The 19,453-nt window shown below is 42.6% G+C and overlaps 1 protein-coding gene across 3 annotated transcripts in view; it reads left to right on the forward strand.

Annotated features, from left to right (window-relative positions):
* NELL1 (neural EGFL like 1) overlaps nucleotides 1-19,453 on the forward strand; it is an 852,764-nt gene that overhangs the window by 177,537 nt on the left and 655,774 nt on the right. For all 3 annotated transcript variants that reach the window (XM_029208123.1, XM_029208124.1, XM_029208125.1), the window contains 3 exons: nucleotides 3,436-3,570; nucleotides 4,471-4,573; nucleotides 13,118-13,191. In XM_029208123.1, coding sequence (XP_029063956.1) covers nucleotides 3,436-3,570; nucleotides 4,471-4,573; nucleotides 13,118-13,191 — 312 coding nt within the window. The remainder of the gene's footprint in view (nucleotides 1-3,435; nucleotides 3,571-4,470; nucleotides 4,574-13,117; nucleotides 13,192-19,453) is intronic.

Raw genomic sequence — 19,453 nt, forward strand, 5'->3', positions numbered from 1 at the left:
AAATGACTGTGCCCTTGCTTGATATAGGAAAGATCAGGGAAGCATGTAGCTTCAGGTGACAGAGGTCAGGGTACAGAAGAGCCCTCTTGAAGAATCCCAACATTGTGGCAAAACCATACTTTTTCAAGGGGGAGAAGGTGCAGGGAAGCGGTCCCCTGATACTTCCCCTAAGTGATCCACAAGAGACCACCAATCCCCTGGCTTATTCTGGAAAGCCTCCCAGGTAGTCTCTACACTGTGGGAACCACAAACCTGCTGAGCCAGGTACACAGCGATAGGATCAGGCTGTGTCCTGCTCTTGCATCCCACCTGTGCGGTAATCACATTCTTCCTTCAAGCTCAGGAAGAAGAGATGCTGAAGATGGGGAATTTCTTGATTACTTCTGTTTAAATCTTTGACAAATCTATTTATGTAAATCAAGCAGCACTTGGAGTGGCATTTCAGCTTGTAACATTGGATTTTGAGACTTTATTGTTTCAAGGAGCTCAATAGTGATTTTTCAATTAAGCTTAAAGGTTTTAACACAATAGATTTCTTTTTTCCCTTTCATATAGCAAATGCCAAATAAATAATATTTCAAAGGAGAAAAAGAAATCTACTGCATGACTAATGTACTTAGATTCATTCATTGACCTCTTACTGTGAAAAAGGCCTCTGCTGTCTGTCTTTTGAATGTGTAGAGTTAAGAATAAATGATTCGGTCCATGGTTGCTTGGATAAGTGCGCAAAGGTAAAACAGAAAAGAGATGTAGATTTGATACCATATCTATTTTGGATCTGTAGGCATTCTTAGAGAAAATGGCAGGTAGTGTAGAAATAGCTTTTGAAAATGAATTTGTATAAATTCAGCATGCTAATGCCAGTGACAGAAAATGTAATTCAATTTTTAATTCAGAGTTGTTTTTCTCCTTTATTGTTGCTTCAGGATTTAAGCAGGGGAAAAGGAAGGCAAGATTACATATTAAGTGCCTTTGAAAAATTAGCTTTTTGCCTTAATATTCCTTTGTCTTGGTGTCTGTCTGATGCATTCTTATCATCACAGAGATTAGGGTTTTTTACTGTTGTCAGAACAGGCTAAATATATTAAAAATTTACAGACAGTACTCAGAAGGGAAGCAAAATCGGCCTTGAGAATAGCTTCCATTGTATTAAAATCGAGGCTTTTCCTGGGAGTTGAGTTTTGTAGGTGAGCATAGCTCAGCTTTGTTGGGCGGTCCTGGAAATTGACAATATTGCCTTTAGGCAAAGCTCCTGGATTTACAGGAAACTTGGATAGATACAGAATAGCCTTTTGAACTAGTCCTTAAGAAGTCCCCTTCTTGGGGTGATACAGACACTAGGGTTCTTCCAGACTTTCAGAGTAAGACAGGCACTTTCCCCTCACAGATTCCTTATCCTGAGCCACTTTTAGGAAAGAGTCCCTCCTAGTTCAACTCTTCCTTGTTCATTCCACGGTCATATGTCTATCACTACCTTATGTGGGAACTACTGAGGCTATAGAAATGAAGTAAAGATAATATGTGATGAGTTATCACTTCCTTTTTCTTATCTCTTACCAATACACGGTTTTGGTACTTGGTGTCACCAAACTCTCGGAAGTATATGTTATCTGCATTTCCTAAAGAATTCCCAGAGAACGTAATTACCGTCGATTCTGGATGCTCTATGATTAAGCTGGAGATTTAAATGTAACTTGCATTTTTGGAAGATCATGTATAGTAGAGAGTCATAGGAAGCTAATTTTCAGGCACGGTCGACTCAGTTTTTTCAGGGTTGATTATAGTGCATGTGGTTTGTTTAGGGTTCTATTTGTTCTTTTCCCTTCCTCTTGGTACTACCCATGGCAGGCAGACGAGGATCAAATTTTCTTGAGAAATTCCAAAAGTTTAGAGTAAGAGATGGAATAAAGGACAAAAACCAAGGTTGAATTGCATGTGGATTCCATTTCCAAAGAGTAGCACTGTTATGAGTAATTGAGAGGAGCATGTATGGACTGGAACCATAGAAAATATAGAAAGATGGTAGAAGTCATCATTAGCTAGGTTTAACCATTATAACTAAAATATTGCCTTGAAATAGTCTTAGTTGGGATCAAAAATTGATTTGATCTCCTGTATGGGGAAAATACTCAAGACGGGGATATATAAGTATGATTGAGAAGGAAAAGAAACTGTATGATGAATTTTTAGAAAGTGGTATTTGTTCTTCTATCATGACCTTCTCTATGTAAGGAGAAAGGAAGAAGGGTGAGATTGCTACCAGGCCGAGTTACTCCTTGGTATGGATGTGATGACAGAGAGATCATACCACATTTCAAGGTTTTTTGTACCATAGTTTTGAAGGCAACCTGGAGTCGCCTACATGGACAATGGTCAAGAGGGAGGGTTGGAACCATATCACGAGGAGCTATTAGGGGAACCTGGTGGGGCTGACTGTGGTCAGGGGCAGGCATGAGGACAGGATAACCTCAAATGTTTGTAGAGCGGTTAGATTTGCTCAGGATGGGCCACAAGGCAAAACTAGGTCTAATAGGAAGAAGGGAGAGAAATTTCACAGCTCAAGCTAAGAAAGACGTTTCAAATATCCAGAGCTAACCAAGAAAAGTAGCTTTCCTTGGAAGGTAATGAGTGTCCCATCACAGTTACATGTGCAAACAGGGGCTGGATGACCACTTGAAGGGGTTACTTGTCACGTCATTTAAACTTTATAAACTCTTTCAAATCGGAGATTCTAAGATTGCATGTTTAATGGTAGCAGTTGGGTGACCTAAAAAAAGGAAAAAGGTTTTCTTTTCTTTTCTTTTTTTTTTTTTTTTTATTACAAAGTCCTCATCTCACCTGGGGGGTTTGGTTGCCTCTCTTGAACTTGTCTGAACACCAAAGTGGATTCTGGGGCATTCTATTTGGAGGATCCTGAGCTGGGGAGAAATAAGATCTGCCTATGACTTCCCAGAGTTTTTCATAAAAGAGGAAGCAGTGACTTCCCAGCTTGTAAACCATTACACTCTGGTTAGTGTGTGAAGAAGAGGGATAGGATTGCGGGAGATAAATGTAAGGGCTTCAGAGCTGCTGATTAGATCTCCTGTAAACATTGTAACAGTCCTTGAGAACACATTCATTACAAGTGTTTCTATGTGAGTTTGAGCTGAAAGCACACGCATTGACGAACACCCATGAGGTCCCTGAGATACAGTTTAATGTCTCATTTGGTGCTCATTAGACCACGGGAGCCAATATGTCTTCAATTTAGAATGCTTCTACCTTGTGTGAAATTAAAAAAAAATCTTCGAAAAACAGATCTGGCTAAGAATCATTGAACTGCTTTGAGCATTTTTTTCTCCTCCCGCTTGGATTTATTTTTTCTGGTTGCGATTAGCTTTGTTAGGACAATGCTGTTGAATTACAGAAATTACACGTAGTAACTCTTGTTTGCAGCTGAACTATGCAGAGACAAGACTTAGTCAATTGGAAAACTGTCATTGTGAGAAGACCTGTCAAGTGAGTGGACTGCTCTATAGAGACCAAGACTCCTGGGTTGATGGTGATCACTGCAGGAACTGCACATGCAAAGTAAGCCTCTTTGTACCTAAATGGACAGTTTTAAGAGGACAGTTGTACAAATTATTGTGTAACCTGTTTCTTTATAATGCTGACTCTAAGAAGTACTGCCTTTTTACTAAGTGCCTGTTTAGTAATTGGCGCAATTGTGAAGGGAAGCTGGAAAAGTGTCATTACAAATGCAAATTCTTATCAAGAGAAAGCAGATTTTAATTTCCAACACCCTCTAATATGATCTAACATGATTAAGAAGCTTACTGTTTAGAGATTAGAGTAGCAGAGGGGGGAAGGGACTCCTTTGGTTTTCAAACCACCTAATGGCTCATTCACAACTTTTCTCTGCTATAATACCTTTTAAAAAGGTGGTTTAATTAGTTTCTAGGTGTTTTCATTGTATTTGACGAGGTATCCATTTTCTGTTTTAGAGAGTTGCAGGATCCCCTGACTTTCTTTCAGGTTATCCATTATTTGTGTGTACTATTTGATCTGTTTCAGAGAATTATAAGAGGCTCCCCCAAATTAATATGGAAACCCTGTTCAGTTGAAATTATTTGATAACTATCTGAAGAATGCCATTGTTTGTCTGCAAAAATACAAAATGACTGTTAGCGCTTCAACAATGGTTGACGGGGTCTGCAAAAGGTGTTATTTATGTTCTTGTAAAAAATAGGCTTTTCTGTTTTCTGCCTAATCTGCTTAGTCCACATGGGCAGGGGGAATAAAGCCAGTGATGTATATTAGAAAAGTAACTGAGGTGGCATGGGTTCATTTGGGCTGGAGAAAGTTCTTCATTTGGGGTCCTGGAGTGGACTGGGGGTTTCTCACACTGCTTCTGTTTCCCTGGTGAGGCTTCTGGGATGAGATGTGAGCTTTTTGCTGCTGAGATTCCTTTCCCTGTTGTTCCTTCCTCAGAGTGGCGCTGTGGAATGTCGAAGGATGTCCTGTCCCCCCCTCAACTGCTCTCCAGACTCCCTCCCTGTGCACATTGCAGGCCAGTGCTGTAAGGTCTGCCGACGTGAGTACTAACTGAGGGTCAGGGTGGCCCTCTGTGCTTCGAGATTGATTTATTCCCCTATTTTTCTGGCCCCAATTGATTAACATTGATGAAAGGAAGTCCTAGCAGTTGATATAATAATAAATGTATGATAAGAGTGGCTATATTTTAATCACTTGTGACGTGCAGACACTTTACATAGGCTGTTTTTTGTTTTAAATCCTCACATCAACCTTAATTATTATTCTTTACATTCTCATGTAGAGGGAACTGGTTCACAAGTGTTAAGTCACTTGTCCGCGGTCAAACAACTGGTAGTGTTTGGGGTTGCTCCGTAGTCAGGACTCCAAGGCTCCATGTGCTTTGGTCCCCTCATTTTGATTGATCAAGGGCCACACTCTGTGTTTCGGCTCTCTGAGGTCTTGGCCAGGTTTCCTGTTATTAAAGGGCCTTGGTTAGGAATTTCTGGATTGAACTTCAGTTAAAATATTGGAACAATTTCCTTCAGAGTTGGCTGGTCCAAATTATATAATGATTTAAAAATCCTTTTCCCTCTGAATTACAAAGGACACTCTTTCAAATGAAATGGTGAAATGAACACTGAGACAACCAGGAAGAGTAAAAGCTGTAATTTAGAATGATTGTATGTGCCAGTTACTATTTTAGGTCATTTCATTCTATTAGCTTATTGAAACCTCACTGCAATCTTTTAGGTGGGGATTATTTTTATCCCTGTTTTATAGGAAGCTTGGGGAAGATAATTTACCAAGTTTGCAAGGCTGGTGAGTGACAGAGGTGAGATATAAAATGAATTCTGCCTGACTACAAAGCCCAAAGTCTTTTTATCAAACCATATGCTCTTCTTTGAAAAAGGAGCGTTTAGGTTAAAAATGTGCCATCCGATGGATAATTTTCAAGACCATTTCTCTACCAAAAAAACCACCATCGTCACTAGGTCTTCAAAACACAGTGGTCTAGTTTTTTGTCAAGAATAGCATGTCACCTAATATGACAGTGGAAGTGGGGATAGCTGGTCTGTTTGTACCAGCCCAATCTTTTTTTATACTCTTTCAAAAGGAACTTTGGAAAATGTCTTCTATTTATGGTTGGCACGGTACACCCATTACTCTGGAGGGCTTACGCAGAGTTGATCTAAAAGAAACTTTCTTATTTCTATTCTAAGTGCTTTTGGAAGTCATGTCTGGCAATACAGATAGATCAGGGGCCCAGATGTTGAGATTATAGTTTGATTCCATGATGGAAAGATAGCTTTTAGTAGCCATAGATTATTTTTTTCTATCTTGATATATTCAATATAATAGAGGAAGAAGTTGAGAAACTTAGGAATTTGTTTAAACAATATGAGGTACTTTTAATCTATTACTTTGAGCTCTGTGGATAGATCTGTGAATGCTGTCTCTTGGCAGTTGTTGTTTGGACATGGGAGTAGGTGAGTTCTTCAGCTGTTTTTTGTGTTAAGCTTTTGATAGTCTACTTGTAAAAGCGATGGAACATTTGAAAACACATAAGGGTAAAGGTAAAGATGGAAAAATCACCCATAATGCCACCACTTGGAAACAAACACTCTTGAAGTTGTAGTGGATTTGGTTTTTTAAAACTTACATTTTGTGGACAATTGAGGTCTTATGCAGATAATTTTAACCTACTTTGTTGACTTACCATTATCACTTAAGTGTATTACTATCCTTTAAAAAACTGTATAAACCTCATTTTAATGAGCTTCATAGTGTTCCACCCTTTCGCTGTTGCGTAACTTATTTAATTGTTCCCCAATTGTTGGAGAACTAGGTTGTTTTCCCACTTTTCACTATTGTGAATTACTCTTCAATAATATGTTTTGTGAGGACACATTTTTGTATTTTATGTTTTCTTAAGATAGAATTCTCCAAAGTAGAATTATTGGGCCAAGAGACTGACATTTTCAAGGTCCTTGATACATATCATCCAGTTATCCTCTCACTAGAAATGTGTGGGATAGTCATTTTTCTTTATTCTAATTTACTGGAGAATATTAAGTTTTAAAAAACATTTCAGCAAGTTACCCGATTTTACCAAGATGCTGATACATGAGCTAGCTAAACCATCAGTGTGCTTTTTGCCTTTGTTTGGAATTGATAGCAATTTAGCGAGGTAGAATGAATTTTCTCAGCAGCTCAGATCGGTAGTTTGAGATGTTTATAGTTTAATAAAATGGTAATACAAATAAATGCTTAAGAACACTACTCAATTATCATATGACCCAGCAATTCCACTCCTGGTCATATATATGGAAAAGACTAGAAGGGTGAGATAGGGAGGGTGGGAGGGAGATGCAAGAGGGAAGGGGATATGGGGACATACGTATACGTAAAGCTGATTCACTTTGTTATACAGCAGCAACTAACAGAACAATGTAAAGCAATTATACTCCAATAAAGATGTTTTTAAAAATAAAAGTAAGCAGAAAAAAACCCCTCTAATTTGAAAAGATATAGAAGTTTTCAAATATTTTCACATCAGGTAAAGGATGGAAAATATTTCCTTTGGTTGTCCCTTTCAGATAAGATTTCCCAAGCTACTCTCTGGGTTTGGGTGGGGCAGCGTCCTAGGGTTTCTGAGAAAAAGTATTGATTTGATTCAAGAGCCGATACATGAAAGCCGATTGTTTTGTGTGCTCGTTTACTAAGTGTTCATCCACTCGTCATGGCTTCAAGGAGCTGTAGCACTTACAGATGAGGACATCCATGTGGCAATAGGAAATAACCTGGTCTAAGTGTTTAAGTCTCAATTCATTATCTGAGAAAAGTACTTTATTTTGATCAAAAAAACCAATAAATCAGGCCATCTCCAAGAGCAAGGCAGTTTTCATAATTCCTGATACTAGGCTCTTCCTCCATCTTTTTGGGAGGCATCAGGGAAAACTCAGGAGAGCCTTCTAGATTCCTTAGCTATGGGCATGGAAGTCCAGAAAGTAGTGCAGGAGTCTCATTCCTCCAACATTTCTTGGGTGTCTGCTCTGTTTAAGGAATTGAACATACCTAGCTACACATTAGAATCCCCTGGTGAACTTCTTAAAATAGAGTGTCCCAGGGCCCCTCTCTGACCTGCTAAATAGGAATCTCTGGACAGTGGTGTCCTAGAATTAGTATTCTTCTGGTAGATAGATTTGGGAACCATCAGAGATGGGAGAGAAGGAAAAGGACGGAGAGGGAATCTTGAGCTATGCAAAACAGCATTTGCAAAGGAAGACAGGTTGCAGAAGGACAGGGAGATAGTCTGTTAGGTGATAACAGGGTTTCTGTAGGTGAGAAGTAGAACTGCGCTGCAAAGGCGGGTTGGGGATGGATGTTGATGACTGTATTCCACTGAACTCGTTCAGTCATCCCTACTGAAATTCCCTCCCAGCTCTGTTCTGTCCTCTGGTTACAGCAACGGGCACATGCGGATCATTCATTCTATGTCAGACACTGTTAAGCTTTTTTATGTGTATTAATTCATTTAATTCTTCCAAAAACCTAGAGTCATAGGCTCCACTATGATCCCCATTTTATAGATGAGGAGGTAAAGCACAGAGAGGAGAACTAACTTGTCCAAGGGCTCTCAGCCTTGGTGGAGCCAAAATAAAACCCAGGTAGTCTGGCTCCACAATTAATGCTTTTAACCTGTCTCCTCTCCCCCACCCCCGCTGTCCAGGGAGATGTATGCCCCATCTCATTACAAGAGTATTGTGCAGTGTGTATGCTATGTAAGATGCAAGGGTAGCACAGAGAGGGAGTGATTAATTCCATCAGAAACTTGGGGGTGTGTGTGTTAGGAAGACTTCATAGGGGAAGGAATAGCTGAGTAGGGTGCTGACAGATGAATAGGAGTTTGCCATGTGGACAAGGAAGGTAAGAACACACCTGCCAAAGGGAATTGCACATGCAGAATCATGGAAGTAAACACAGCGTTTGTTTGGGGGGCTCAGAAGCAAGCTTTTGAAGCAGGGTTGTGGCATAATCAGAGAAATGCTTTGATAAAAGCCCCTGTGTGGGGAGAGCTGGAGGCAGGGAGCTGGGTGTGGGATTCAGGCCCATTTGCAGGTGGAGGTGATGAGGCCGGCAGGCAGGTAGGCACAGCCGGGGGACATGGAAAGGAAGGGATGAAGCTGAGTGATGGCCAAAAGACCTGGGGCAGGGTAGGTACTCCGTAAGCATTTTTTTTTTTTTTTTTTTTTTAACGTGAGACAGATGAATCAGGGACAGAGCATCTGTAAGGGAGAAGTTGCCAGGTTTCGAACAAGAGCCTGTGGGAGACTCATAGTGTGATTAACAGAAATAAGGCAGGTGGAAGAAATGGCTTCAGGAGCAATACATTCTGTTCGGTATAGGAGAGTTGGAGATAGCTGAGGGACAACCAGTTTGACGTGGGCGTCATGCTCAGAGAGGTGGTATCTGAAGCTAGGTCTGTGAACGAGCTCACCGAGGGAGGGTAGCTCCTTGGGTGTTGAGCTTTTCTGCTCTGCCACTCTCCTTTAAAGTGCAACACAGGGTGTTGATTTTGATGTTCTCAGCTGCTGAGTGCCAAGGGATGGCTGGAGTGTGTGCAAATCCCTAAATAAAGGCAGAGCAACCTCACATCCACATCTGACAGGGGTGCCAAGTGGGGCCTAAAGGTTGTGTATTTAGTGTGCACCCAAATGGCAAAAGTGTCCATCCATCGCACTAGAGAAATCAGGCTCGGATTTGAAGGGCCAGGTGTCTGTGGGCGCAAAAAGATACAACTGCATAACTGTTTCTGTAAATCCCCGGTACCTTTGTTTCTGACATGGTGGAGAAGTGTGTGTTGGTGCCGAGTTTCAATTTCATCGTCGGACACTGTGAAATGGTCTCGTTTGCATGTCCCCAGTGTGATGTGAAGGGCTTCAGGTATCCATTTACATTTCTACTCATACTAAAAGCTGTTGGAATGGCATCCCAAATGCCCCAGCCACAGGTATCGGAGCCTGACTTACCGTCTGCTTGAATTTCCCAGATATCAAAAATAAGCCTTTTGGCTGTAGATCAAGAGGTTAGATAATGAGGACTGGTGTTAGGCATACGGTGGGGCTGGGAAGGAAGGGCGTCGTCAGAGAAGTGGGGTGAGGATGAGGAAGCAGGGGAAATTCTTGTGACCTTCAGTGGTGATGCTGAAAGCTGTCCGGAGATACTGATAATGTAATCGTCCATGCATCCTGCATCAGTGCCGAGGCTGTGAATGGCTGAGGTACACAGCATCACGTTGATGTCACTTGCAGCCCCTAAGGCACCCTGCCATGTGAAGACATGAAGTTCAGTGGACATTTAATTTTTATACCAGATTGGTAGATTTGAGGGATGGATGTGTCCCCGTGTGTGGTGTGAATGTAAACAGTAAGACACTCCTGTCTCCAGATCGAAGTTCTGGGATGAGTGTCTATCAGAGGATGAGAGGAATCGGGCGAATGTCTTCAGACAGGGTAGCAAGTGTGATCCTAACATCCTGGGGGTGGCAAGGTGCAAAAATAAGGAAGGAAAGTCTATTTCTTTGCTTCCCACCCTGGGCCAAGGAGCAGATGGCAGATTTGACAGCCGTGTATTTAGCAGAACTGTCACTCTGGAGCAAGCCACCTTGCCAAGTTAGCAGCAGCTGTGTTTGGGAGTGTGGGAGTTTATTAGGCAGGAATTTCAGGCTCTTGGAGGTATGGTCTCCCCATGCAAGCAAATAGGGGAATCCACGTGATCATTAGGACCCATGAGTCAGAGTCAACTGATTTATCTGGAAAACTGAGGCATAAAAGATGATCGGGGATAATTTTTTAAAATGAAGTGAGGAAGGGGGTTATCTAGAAAATTTTATTGGTTCTCTACCTTGTTGTTGATGGTTTTGCTCTGAAAACCTTGGTGTCTGCTTTTAAAGTTTGGAATAGCATTGAATAGCAGAAAGAACTCTCATCTGGGAATCAGCACATTTCTCTGGGTTTTGCTACCAAGGAGGCTCATTAATTCTAAAATTGTTGCTAACAATAAGCCCAGGGAGGCACTGAGCCTGGGGCTAGAGATAAAGTTATGAATAGACATAGTTCCTACCCTCACTGGGGCAACAGAGGTAAAATGTGATATTTTCTCTGTTAGGGCGAGGTCCAGAGTACCACACAAACACAGAGTGAGGGCGATTCTCCAGTGTTAGAGGTCAAGAACAACTTCTTGGGGGGAAGTCGGGCCTAAGTTGAAACTGATGGGTATATAGGATGGAAGGTTACCAGGAGCAGGTAGATGAGGCTGAGTGTTCTGGAGAAGCAGAACAGTATATGCAAATCCCAGAAGCAGAGCGTGGCTGGAGTCTTAAGTGGGGGTGTGAATGTTTGGGAGTTTGGGAGGGAGAGTGAACGCACAGGGATGGCCTTGTGTGCTGACTTCAGGAATTTGAACTATATTCTGAGGGCATGAGTGACTCATAATGATTTTAAAGCACAGCGTCCTATTTGCGCTTAAAATATGTATTCGACTGTTGTATGGGGAAGGACTGGGTAAGATCAGACCAGAACATGGGAGGCAAGTTAGGAAGTTTCCTGGTAGACTAAAGAGGAGGGATAGCCTGAGTGAAGGTAGCACCTGGAGGCAGGTGGTGGGAATGGAGAAAAGTGGGTTGACTTGAGAAACAAGGAGGGAACTTTGCAGGGATTTGGGTACTGATTGGACACGGTGCTGAGTAAGAGGAAGGGGATAGAAGGGCCCTAGGCAGTGGGGTATGGGTGGTGGGTATGGAGGCTAGGGGTGGATACTGGTGCCATTCACTGAATGCAGATACTAGAGAGGCACAGATTTGAGTTAGGTATGTGTTGTTTGTTGCAGGGCAGGTTCTGAGAAGAAAGAGACTGTGAAATGGAGATTTGTTTGTACTTTATTAGGAAGTTCAGGATCAGTTCTGGGGTGGGAATGAGATAGTGAAGGAAGCTGGGTTGGGCAGAAGGAGAGGTTGAACTGCAGTGCAGTTACAACAGATACCTCAGCCATTTCTCCAAGGAGTTGTGGAGCTGGAATGACCATTGGAGTTATCCTGAGTTGGGGCAAGGGGCCAGGACTTTGCAACAGCTCCATCAACCACTCATTGGATGTGGGCTGTGCTGGGAAGGGGCCTTGACTTTGGACAAGGGCAAGTCCCGGATCACTGTTCAGCTGAGAGCTGTTGCTCATCACCTGTCTGGCAGGTTCAGGAATGTGACCTTTGGCCGTGGAGGAGGATCTGGGTTGCACACCATAGTAGCCACTGTGGGATCGTGATGTTAAGTAAACCAGTGTCTCTGGGCTTTTCTCTTCCTGTGGTCAACAAGAGGGAGTTGGATGAGTTGTTTGCTGAGGTCCCTACATACCTGAACATTCCATGAGTCTGAAGATTGTAGAACTAAGAAACAACCAGATTGAGTTCACCTGTTTCTAACAGATGGAGAAATGGAGGTTCTGAGAGATGAGGTGCTTTCTGTAAGGCAGTAAGTTAGTGGTGGAGGTCTCTTAGAGTACGTGTCTTCACTTCTGCTTCTCCTGAGGACTGGGGCTGAAAGCATCCTCATTTGTGCGGAGAGGGAGTGATCAGGCCTTTGCTTTCCTGTTCCTGTGGATGTGGCTGGAGAATTTGGCAGAGGTACATTAGGGTCATATCAAATTAACCTATTCTGTGCTTGCTTAAAAGTGGGTCAGCATTTATGCTTCTCTGTTAACCTTTTTCCAAGGCCTGTCTCTCCTCCCTGCCCTCCCTGTTAGCCTGTTCAGCTTACCTTTCCAAAGGCAGTCTGTCTAGTACTTTTTTTTTTTTTGGGGTACACGGGCCTCTCACTGTTGTGGCCTCTCCCGTTGTGGAGCACAGGCTCCGGGCACGCAGGCTCAGTGGCCACGGCTCACGGGCCCAGCCGCTCCGCGGCATGTGGGATCTTTCCGGACCGGGGCACGAGCCCGCGTCCCCTGCATCGGCAGGTGGACTCTCAACCACTGCGCCACCAGGGAAGCCCTGTCTAGTGCATTTTGCTTCAGCATTTTACTCACTTGCATTTCTTAGTTGTCTCTGAGCTTCTTGGGAACAGTTAAGTTAAAGACATGCGCTTCCTATGATCACAAGGGGGAAAAATGGTGTCTTTCTGCATGTGACTGAGGTCCTGATGAGTGGAGTATGTATGCAAGTCCGCTCTCACCCAGTCATTTGTTTTATGGCTGGAGTAGCTGAATCAAAGCTATGCTATTATACTCCACGGTGACGACAACCACCTCTTCCTTGTTTTAACATTGACCACATCAATTCCTTCTCTAGTTCCTTCAGCAACCGCAGCATTGAAATAGTTGTATGTGCTTGGTGTGAAGGACTCTTGGCAAACATAGTAGAGAAGACAGTCTGAGAGGGGATGCAGCAGTTACCCCATCCTATTTCCATGTCTGACTTCCAGACATGCAAAGAGCTTTGCACTGCTTAGAATGGGAGCATTTATATTCTGTGGAATCTGCTGGGGTTGGATGGTGCCCCTCAGGTCATTTTGTTGCATAGCATGACTGTCTGAACTGTTTTCCTGTTTTATTACAGCAAAATGTATCTATGGAGGAAAAGTCCTTGCAGAAGGCCAGCGGATTTTAACCAAGAGCTGTCGGGAATGCAGAGTAAGTTTCAATCTTATGATCCCCATTACTTGTAGAGAAGGAGATGCGGGCTTTAGGTAGGAGTCTGGAATGGAGCATATTTTCCTGAGTGGACCACTGAGGGGAAGGACTCTCTGGTGGGCTTGAGTCCTGGCTGTGGAGTTCCCAGCCACTGTCATTGTGTGGTTAGCCTGTGGTCAGCCGTGGATCAGGTAGCCTTGGGAAAGACTGTGAGGGAAGGAAGTGAGAAGGGGGAAGGGAGCTAGCAGCTACCATGAGTCAGGGAGGTTGTCAGGTGGCCCTGGGAAAAGGTTTTGATTTGGTGTTGGGGCAATTAGTCTGTGATGTTAGTTGTGGGTAGTGCCACTTCTACTCCTAAGAGTCTGATACAATGTTAGACAATGCCCCTGTCTCCTGCCTGCCCCATCCCGTGTATTTCTCAAAATAAGATGTGTAGAACCATAGATCTCATTTAAGACTGTACTTCAATTTAAAAAAAAAATCATTCAACAAACATGCATTGAGCAATTGCTACCTACCAGCGTGGTACTAGTATCTGGTTGTACAACAGTGAACAAAACAAAGTCCTTGTCTTTATAGAATTTGCAGTCTGGTGGGGAGACAGGCAGTAAGATATAAACAAATAAATATACAAGATGCAGCTGAGCCTTGAACAACACATGTTAGAACTGTGTGGGTCCACTTATGCACGGATTTTTTCCAGTAGTTAATACTGCAGTGCTACACTATCCACACTTGGTTGAATCCCTGGATGTAGAACCGTGGATACGGAGGAACCACAGGTACAGAGGGCTGACTATAAATTATGTGCCGATTTTAGACTGTGTGGAGGGTTGGCGCCCCTGACCCTCGCATTGTTCAAGGGTCAACTATGATGCCAAATTCTATGAAAAATACAGAGCAGGTTGAAGGGCTAGAGAGCTTTGAGGTGGGGATGGATGGTCTGGGAAAACCTCTCGGAGGAGGTCATATTTGAACAAAGTGCTGGATGAAGTGTGGGAGCTAGCCAAGCACTTACTTGGTTGAGGTGCTGTCCTAGAACGCAAGAGTGAGAGACAGAGGGAAAGAAGGAAGAGAGGGAGAGCAAATTCAAGGAGGCGCCTTCCAGAGCTGCCACTGCCCCACAGCGAAGCAGGCCTGGTTTTGAGGGGCATCTCCAGGGAGGCTGGCTGGAACTACGGTGTCACAGAATAGACCATCTCTCCAAGTGCTGTTTCCTATGGCATTTCATTTGCTTTTCGTCACATCCCTGGAGAAAAGAAAGGAGTGTATTTGAAAGGTTGAGGAGAATGAGGCATTTAGAGACACGCTGAAGCTCTCAGGGAACTCGAATCTGGTTCTTTTTGGGGAGCTTTGGGGGAGGGAAGGCTCTTTCCTGTCTCCTGTCTCTCATTGGCCAGAATCTACCGCAGGAGTTAACTCCTTTGAGCCTCCCCACTGTGTTTCCCATTCGCTCTTTCTTGGCTGCCCCTGGGAATGGCAGAGATTCCATGGGTCTGGACAGCCTGGCGGGTATGCAGGTGTGGCGGTCCTTCTGTGTCAGTGGGGACTGTGGGGTGGACTCCTTAGTCTGTGGCAGAGGTAGAGATGGTGTGACAGTGAGGGCTCCGTGATCTCTCAGTCAACCATGGGAGCTTCCAAACCTGGGAGTGGGGAAGCGGGTGGGTGGCCCCCAGCGTGCGGCTGGGACATGACCACATAGGGATGGTGGGTGGATTAAATGAGATAAAGCATGTGAAGAACTTCGTTGGTACAAAGTAAGCCCTCAACACGTGTGAGCTGTTTTTCTTATTCCACATGACCACACATGTCCTCCCTGAATATAAGGCAGATGTCACGTTCTCTGTGGATTGTTTCACTTCTGGGGGAGGGAAGGTGATTTGGACTCTAAAACCCTTACTTTTTTCTTCCACCTCAAGGGAAGTTGGGATGACTAAAGGCAGTCTTACCCACTCTGCTGATGATCCCAGGATCCACCCTGCGTCTGTCACTCACGACTAGCCACCCCCTTTACATATTGGGCAGAAGTAGTGGGTAACCCTGGCAAGGGTCACGATTGTGACTCCATCCCTGTTACCTGCAGAGAGGATCAGGGCAGACACCATCTGAGACCTCTAGAAGATATGGGTTTGGACTTAAATGCCAGCATATTGGAAATGTACTTAACATGATTATTAGCACATTGTGGGTGCTCTCCTTGCTCTGGTTCATCTTTTACTGTTTTTGTTTTGTTATGGTTTTATAACTTAGGAAGAAGTTGGGGCAGACAGGTTATTCTCTTTGCCTATGTGGTTTGTGTGCATGTGAATAATTTCAGCATCTTTTAAAAAGTCATTAATTTCTTTATTGTCTTTCTACAGTTATTTACTAAATACTTTATGCACAGAGGGAAGGCTCACTGACAATAATATTTAACATTTCTTGAATATTTAGTATTTTCTAGACACTATTTAAAACATTTGAAACTTTATCTAATGTAAACCTCATAATAACCCTGTTATTCGGTAGGGGTAGGTAGCATTATTATCATCCCCATCTTACAGATGAGGAAACTGAGGCACACATGATCAGAGTCACATAGCTAGTCAAGGAACCAGTTGGGATCTGAACCTGTGTGGTCTGAATCTACAGGCTCCTCTCTTAGCCTCTCTACTGCCAATCCTGATGGTGTTAGACTTGCTTGGAAATAGTTCGCGTTATTGAATTGTAGAAGGGTGGATTCAGAAGGATTGAATGATCACTTTTCAGTCTATCTGAGAATACCAGATTGGTCAGACTATGGCTCATTGATTCCCTTGATAAAGGGTAGCATTTATAAAAGGCCAGAGAAGAGCTTCGGGACACATTTAATGGATGTGGTCAGCAGGGAGAGAGGGTGACGGGTGTAGGATGAGAAGGCCTCGGGTCTCTCTCGGGCAGCCTTTTGCAAGATTTAAGCCTTAATGCCCTAAGGTACCTGTTGTATATGATGAATTAACTTCTCTCCTAGACATCTAAAATGGTCTTGCATAAGTGCTATCCTTGGGAGAATTGAGCAAATAATTACTCAAATAATTTGTGTTCTTTTTTTTTTTTTTTTTTTTTTAATGACAGGTCATAGTCACTAGACTGCTTGCATGACAAGAATGGATGCATGCACTGAATTTAGGAAGAGAAACTGTTTCCTCCTAGTCTGTCTGGGAACAGTTTCCCAGCCTTTGTTTGTGTTCCTCATTTGGAGGACAGTGTTTGTAACTTGCCTACACTGTATTTAAGACTATAATTTGATTTTAATTTCCTGTTATTAGCTTGGTATGTCAATATGTAGTCCCATTCCCATAACTGGACTGAATTGATTATACCTTTTGAAAATATAAATAGCAAACTTGTACAATAATATATTGTAAGTTATGGGAGGTCAACCTTTTTTCAAACTAATCTTAATAAAATCACACATAAACTTCTAGTCTTATAAAAGGTCACAGCCTCAGCTGTAAATTTTTAAAGATGTTTTTATTTTTATTTTTTTACATCTTTATTGGAGTATAATTGGTTTACAATGGTGTGTTAGTTTCTGCTTTACAACAAATTGAATCAGTTATACATATACATATGTTCCCATATCTCTTCCCTCTTGCGTTTCCCTCCCTCCCACCCCTCCAGGCGGTCACAAAGCACTGAGCTGATTTCCCTGTGCTTTGCGGCTGCTTCCCACTAGCTATCTATTTTACATTTGGTAGTGTATATATGTCCATGCCACTCTCTCACTTTGTCACAGCTTACCCTTCCCCCTCCCCATGTCCTCAAGTCCATTCTCTAGTAGGTCTGTGTCTTTATTCCTGTCTTACCCCTAGGTTCTTCATGACATTTTTTTTTCTTAAATTCCATATATATGTGTTAGCATATGGTATTTGTCTTTCTCTTTCTGACTTACTTCACTCTGTATGACAGACTCTAGGTCTATCCACCTCATTACAAATAGCTCAATTTCATTTCTTTTTATGGCTGAGTAATATTCCATTGTATATATGTGCCATATGTTCTATGGTTCAAATGCAGATCCCCAGTTGACAAAAGGCTGCCTGGTGTTCCATGCGTTTCATTTTCCTGGGATCATTTCAAAGCTTCAGCAAGCCCCAGTTAGATAAGAAACAAACTTTTGTTTTCAATATTTTCACCAAGTGATTCCAGAAGTTAACATACTGTTTTGTTTTATTTCTTTTATCAAGATGAATAAACTCTCCTAGCAGTCTTGGTCAGTTTTGTCCAGTTATTGCTGCCCTGTGACATTATTTTAGGCTAGCAACATTTTTTTAAATTTTACTTAAAGATGTGAGTTTTATATGGCATTAGAAATTCAGGTTGAAGCATAGTGATTAGTAAAGAACTTGAAAGTGTTTATATGTGACATGGTGACAGTTACTCTAAATGAGAAAGAATGCATGAATTATATTTTGCCACCAATGCAGAGTTCCAAAGGTCATAAAATAACCTACCACAATCAGGAAGTTTTAAAAATGTTAATCATCAGATACTTATTAGAGAGAGTTTGAAAATAAAGTAAAAAATGGTTTGTGCCAAATTACGTGGCTGGACTAAATGGATTTGGTGGCACTTATGTTACTGTAATCACAGTTCATATTACTTTCAAATTCATGTAAAGGGGTTTGTCTCTCTTTGAACATCTGGAATTACGGTCTTATTAAATATGTTAAAGGTTGATTGGAATTGCTGACTGCTTTAATCAGTAGTCAAAGCAACCGTTTATATGTAAAAAAAAGAACCTTTCATGTGTAATTATTTTTTAAAAAGCCTTCTGTGGCATTTTTATTCTTTTTTAATTCAAGAATTTATTTTTTTATTATTATTTTTTGTGGTACTTGGGCCTCTCACTGTTGCGGCCTCTCCCGTTGCGGAGCACAGGCTCCGGACGCGCAGGCTCAGCGGCCATGGCTCACGGGCCCAGCCGCTCCGCGGCATGTGGGATCCTCCCGGACCGGGGCACGAACCCGTGTCCCCTGCATCGGCAGGCGGACTCCCAACCACTGCGCCACCAGGGAAGCCCGGTAGTGATGTTTTAAAATACATAGAATTTGAAGCAGTTTGCTGAAGCTTGTTGACACGTGACACGAAGATAGGGGTTTTAAATGTTTTCAGATAGCCACCAAAGAGGTATTACTGCATGCAGATTTTTAACTTGTATTTACAAGTATTTCATGTCCAAAGCATTGCAAAATGAGAGTCTTGATTTTTCCCATGTACCAAAAACACATTCACCTTAGATTTCAATGACAAATGTAGTGTTTTTAATATTGCTTTTTAAAATAAAAGCAAATACATACTCAAGATACAAAATTTGGACTATAGAGAAAGGAAGGAAATATAAGGAAGTAAAAGAAAATCACTCCAGAATCTTACCACCTAGAGATAATCTCTTTTAACAGTTTAATTTTTTGACAGCAAGAGTGACATTTATCTCATCGTCTTAGTTGAGATTCTCCTAGAAGCAGACCCTGAGCTCAGGATTTTAGTACAGTGATTTATTAAGATAGTGCTCCTGGGAGGAAGAAGTAAGGGTGTGGGCATGTAGGCTTGGGCAGGGCAGGCAGCTGAGCAAGGGTGCAATTTTAGGTGAAAGGTCAGAGGTACCCTGATTCACCTGGGGTTCTGAACGTACCCCAGCTATCATCTCCCCTTGAAGTAAAGAACCTCCCATGCCTGTCAGTCACTGGCTCTGGGCCGTGGGGCTGGGGGTTGTGGAACTTGTAGGTAACTTCTGGCTCCCTGCAAAGTGGCTCCAGTGCCCAAAGGGACCCTCTGAGGGCTGAGAGATGAGCCATTAGCAGAAAGGCATTTGAAGTTGGGGGATGGGCACAGTGAACTGATAAAAGGGATCCAACAGAGTTCACCATTCATGTTTATGCAAGGAGGCAGTAGATAATGAATAAATACATTAATATTGAAGGACCGAAGTCGAGGCAGCAATGGTAAGTAATTAAGCATTGTGTTTTCCTTTGCATTCAGCTTACGCTGCTCATAGTGAGGTTGTTAACATCTATTGGTTTGTAATAATCGGTTTGATTCCCTGTTGCAAAAGCTGAGGTTCAACTGATAGGCATACTGCCCTTAGACTGGTGCTAGCTCTTGAGGCCAGGTGCCATCCAGTGTGGCCTGGATTGAGGGGTGAGAGTGGAATGTAGCTGAAACGGGGACCGTGGGCGAATAGCAGGGTCAGTTTTCAGCATCTTAGGGCCAGTTTTAAGATAGGAGAAAAGCAAGAGAT

Source organism: Monodon monoceros, unplaced genomic scaffold (assembly GCF_005190385.1).
Source record: "Monodon monoceros isolate NGI ecotype Baffin Bay Population unplaced genomic scaffold, NGI_Narwhal_1 Super_Scaffold_7, whole genome shotgun sequence".
Taxonomy (NCBI): Eukaryota; Metazoa; Chordata; class Mammalia; order Artiodactyla; family Monodontidae; genus Monodon; species Monodon monoceros.